Source organism: Neopelma chrysocephalum, unplaced genomic scaffold (assembly GCF_003984885.1).
Source record: "Neopelma chrysocephalum unplaced genomic scaffold, ASM398488v2 Primary Assembly neopelma1_95964, whole genome shotgun sequence".
Taxonomy (NCBI): Eukaryota; Metazoa; Chordata; class Aves; order Passeriformes; family Pipridae; genus Neopelma; species Neopelma chrysocephalum.
In genome coordinates this window covers 1-3,122 of record NW_020924615.1, presented here as the reverse complement: position 1 = coordinate 3,122, position 3,122 = coordinate 1, and the positions used below count along the sequence as shown (strand labels likewise).

General features: G+C 70.3%; 1 protein-coding gene and 1 long non-coding RNA gene across 2 annotated transcripts; both read left to right on the top strand.

Annotated features, from left to right (window-relative positions):
• Positions 1 to 171: 171 nt before the first annotated feature.
• On the top strand, positions 172 to 714 carry LOC113981062. Its single transcript, XR_003538307.1, has 2 exons — positions 172 to 483; positions 586 to 714. It is a non-coding gene; the product is annotated as an uncharacterized LOC113981062 (long non-coding RNA).
• Positions 715 to 1,874: 1,160 nt separating this feature from the next.
• Positions 1,875 to 3,116, top strand: MEPCE (methylphosphate capping enzyme; the record flags this gene model as incomplete). The annotated part of the gene is made up of 1 exon (XM_027708297.1): positions 1,875 to 3,116. A coding segment is annotated over exon 1 (1,197 nt), but the record flags the coding sequence as incomplete, so codon positions are not given.
• Between the last annotated feature and the right edge of the window lie 6 nt (positions 3,117 to 3,122).

Sequence of the window (3,122 nt, the reverse complement as noted above, 5' to 3'; positions counted from 1 at the left end):
TCCCCAGTGGTTCCCAGTCGTCCCCAGTGGTTCCCAGTTGTCCCCAGGGGTTCCCAGTTGTCTCCAGTGGTTCCCAGTTGCCCCCAGTGGCTCCCAATCCCTCCCAGTGGTTCCCAATCCCTCCCAGTGGTTCCCAGCAGCCCCCAGTGGTTCCCAGTTGTCCCCAATGGTTCCCAGTTGCCCCCAGACATCCACAGTTGCTCCCCCAGTGGCTCCCAGTTACCTCCCAGTTGGGTCCCCAAAGGCTCCCAGTTGCCCCAAGTGACTCCCAGTCGCCCCCCCCAGTAGTTCCCAGTTGTCCCCAGTGACTCCCAAGGGTTCCCAGTTGCCCCCCCCCAGTAGTTCCCAGTTGTCCCCAGTGGCTCCCAGTGCCCCCAGTATCCCCCCCCTCCCCAGAGCATGCGGCTCAAGCTCATCGCCAGCAATTCCACGATGGAGCGGCGCTTCAGCCCCTGGATCGGGGGCTCCATCCTGGCCTCGCTCGTGAGTCGGGGGGTCCCGGGGGGTCTGGGGGGGGATCCCCCGCCTGGGACCCCCCAAAAACACCCCAAATCCCCCCCCCGTGTGTGTGTGTGTGTGTGCCAGGGCACCTTCCAGCAGATGTGGATCTCCAAGCAGGAGTACGAGGAGGGCGGGAAGCAGTGCGTGGAGAGGAAGTGTCCCTGAGGGGGAAAAGAAATGGGGGGAAATCAATAAAAAAATCGGTGAAATCCACCCCCCCCCAAAAAAAAAAAAACCAGTTTGAAATTCGCCCGAAAATCCGCCCTAAAGCGGCGCGTGGAGAGGGAGCGTCCCCACAGGGGGGGAAAAAACCCGAGGGGAGAAATGGGGAGGAATCAATAAAAACCCAAAATCTACCCAAAAAAAAAACCAACCTGAAAATCAGCCCCCAAAAAACTCCCCAAAAGTCACCCAAAACTCCCCTCGAAAGCGGCTCCGAGGCGGCCGTGGAGGGGAGGGGGGAGTTCCCAGGGGGTTTGGTTTTTTTTTTTTAACCGATTCCGGGGGGTTTTGCCTCAAAACGGGGCGGGGGGGAGGAAATCACGTGACCGGCGATCGGGCGCGAAAACCGAGGCGGGAAAAAGGAGGTCACGTGAAAAGGGAGGGGGAAATGGCGGGAAAGGCGGTGCGAGAAACGCCGCGAGACTTCGCGCGGCTCTCGCGAGATTTTCCGGGAAGGAAGCGCGGGGGTCGCCCCCTGGCGGCCGCGGGCGGGAACCGCGCGTCGTCGTTCTCGCCGTTCCCGTCACCGGGAAGGGACGAGCGGCCGGTTCTGTGACGTCACGACCGAGGCCGCGACGTCAGCGCGCGGCTCGGGCTCGGAGGAAACGCCAAGCGCAATAATCCAGCGGGGGGACGGGAAGGCGGTGAGGCGCGCTCCGTCTCGCCCCTGTGGACTACAACTCCCGGCATCCCCCGCGCTACCGCGAGGCCCCCCCTCATCTCCCTCCGCGCCGCGCGCCCGCTCCGCCTCCCCGCCGCTTACCCTCCGTCCCCTTTCCCGTGCACCCCAAACCCCTCATCGCCTCTCCCTCCTCTCCCTCCTTCCCTCCCGTGCCGCCGCCATCCCCCCCCCCCCTCCGCCGCGCCAGCGTTTCGCGCAGGCGCTCCGCGGGGACAGCCCCGTTCCGTGAAGCCCCCTCAGCAAACCGACTCCTCCTATTGGCCGCCGCTCGCGAGGCCTCCCTCCCCATTGGCCGCGCGCTCCCGCCCCTCCCCTTTTCGGGGCGTGCCCCCCTCGGAGCCCCGCCCTTTCCCCCTATATAAGCGCGGCGGGGCCGGCGCAGCGCGTCCATCGCGGTTCGGACGCGGCGAGAGCGGAACCTCCGCGGGGGCTCCTCCCTTCCCCGCGCGTTTTCCCCCCCCGGCGCATGCGCGGGGGCGGCGCGGCGCAGCGCGCAGGCGCGGGCCGGGCCGCCATGGCGGCGGCGCCCGAGGCCTTCCTGGTACCGCCTCCGCCGCCTCCGCCCCCCGCGGCCCCTCAGAGAGCCCCCGAGACCCCCCGGCCCCGCAACGGCCTCCGCGCCCCGGGCGGCGGCGGCGGCGGCGGCGGGGGCGGGAAGCGGCGCAGCAGCTGCGGGGCCAAGCAGCCGGCGTGGAAGCGGCGGCGCCGCGCGGCCTCGGAGTGCGGGCCGCCGGTGCTGCCCTCGGAGTTCCTGCTCGGCGGGAACATCTTCGACCCGCTCAACCTCAACAGCCTCCTGGACGAGGAGGTGAGCCGGGCGCTCAACGCGCGCACCCCGCAGTCCTCGCCGCTGCCGGCGCGGGGCCGGGACCCCGTGGAGATCCTGGTGCCCAGGGACATCACGGACCCGCTGAGCCTCAACGCGCCGGGCGACGACGGGCCCGAGGTGCGGCTGGCGAGCCCCGCCAAGAGCGGCCGGAGGAGGCACCGGCACCGCGGGCAGCAGCGGGCCAACAGCGCCAGGAACAGCGCCAGCAGCGGCGGCGGCACCGGGAGTAATAACGGCGGCGGCGGCAATGCCGGGAGCGGCGCCGGGAACGGCGCCGGGAGCAACGGCCCCGAGGAGCCCCCCGAGCCCGGCCCCACCGGCCGCCACCGCAAGCGCCGACGGACTTGCAGCAAATCCGAGGGGCCGCGCCCGCCGCCGCCTCCCCCTCCTCATCCTCCCGCCGCCGCCCAGAACCACGAGAAGCCCCCGCAGGAGAAGGCGGGGAAGCCCCCCGGGAAGGCGCCGCGGCGCCAGGAGCGCAAGTTCCAGTACGGGAACTACTGCAAGTACTACGGGTACCGCAACCCCGACGTGGAGGACTCGCGGCTGCGGGCGCTGCGCCCCGAGTGGTTCGCGGGCAAGGAGGTGCTGGACGTGGGGTGCAACGTGGGGCACCTCACCCTGAGCATCGCCAAGCGCTGGGGGCCCGCCCGGGTCGTGGGGCTGGACATTGACGGGCGGCTGGTGCGCTCGGCGCGGCAGAACATCCGCCACTACCTGTCCGAGGGGCTCGGGGAAGGGCAGGGAGGGGAGAGGAGGGGGTTTCCCGCCGCGCTCTTGGCCAGCCGGGGACCCATCGCGGCCCCGCAGCTCCCCCCGGACGGGCCCGGGGCGGCCGAGTTCCCGCACAACGTGGTGTTCGTCACGGTGAGTGGCGGGAGGGGGGTC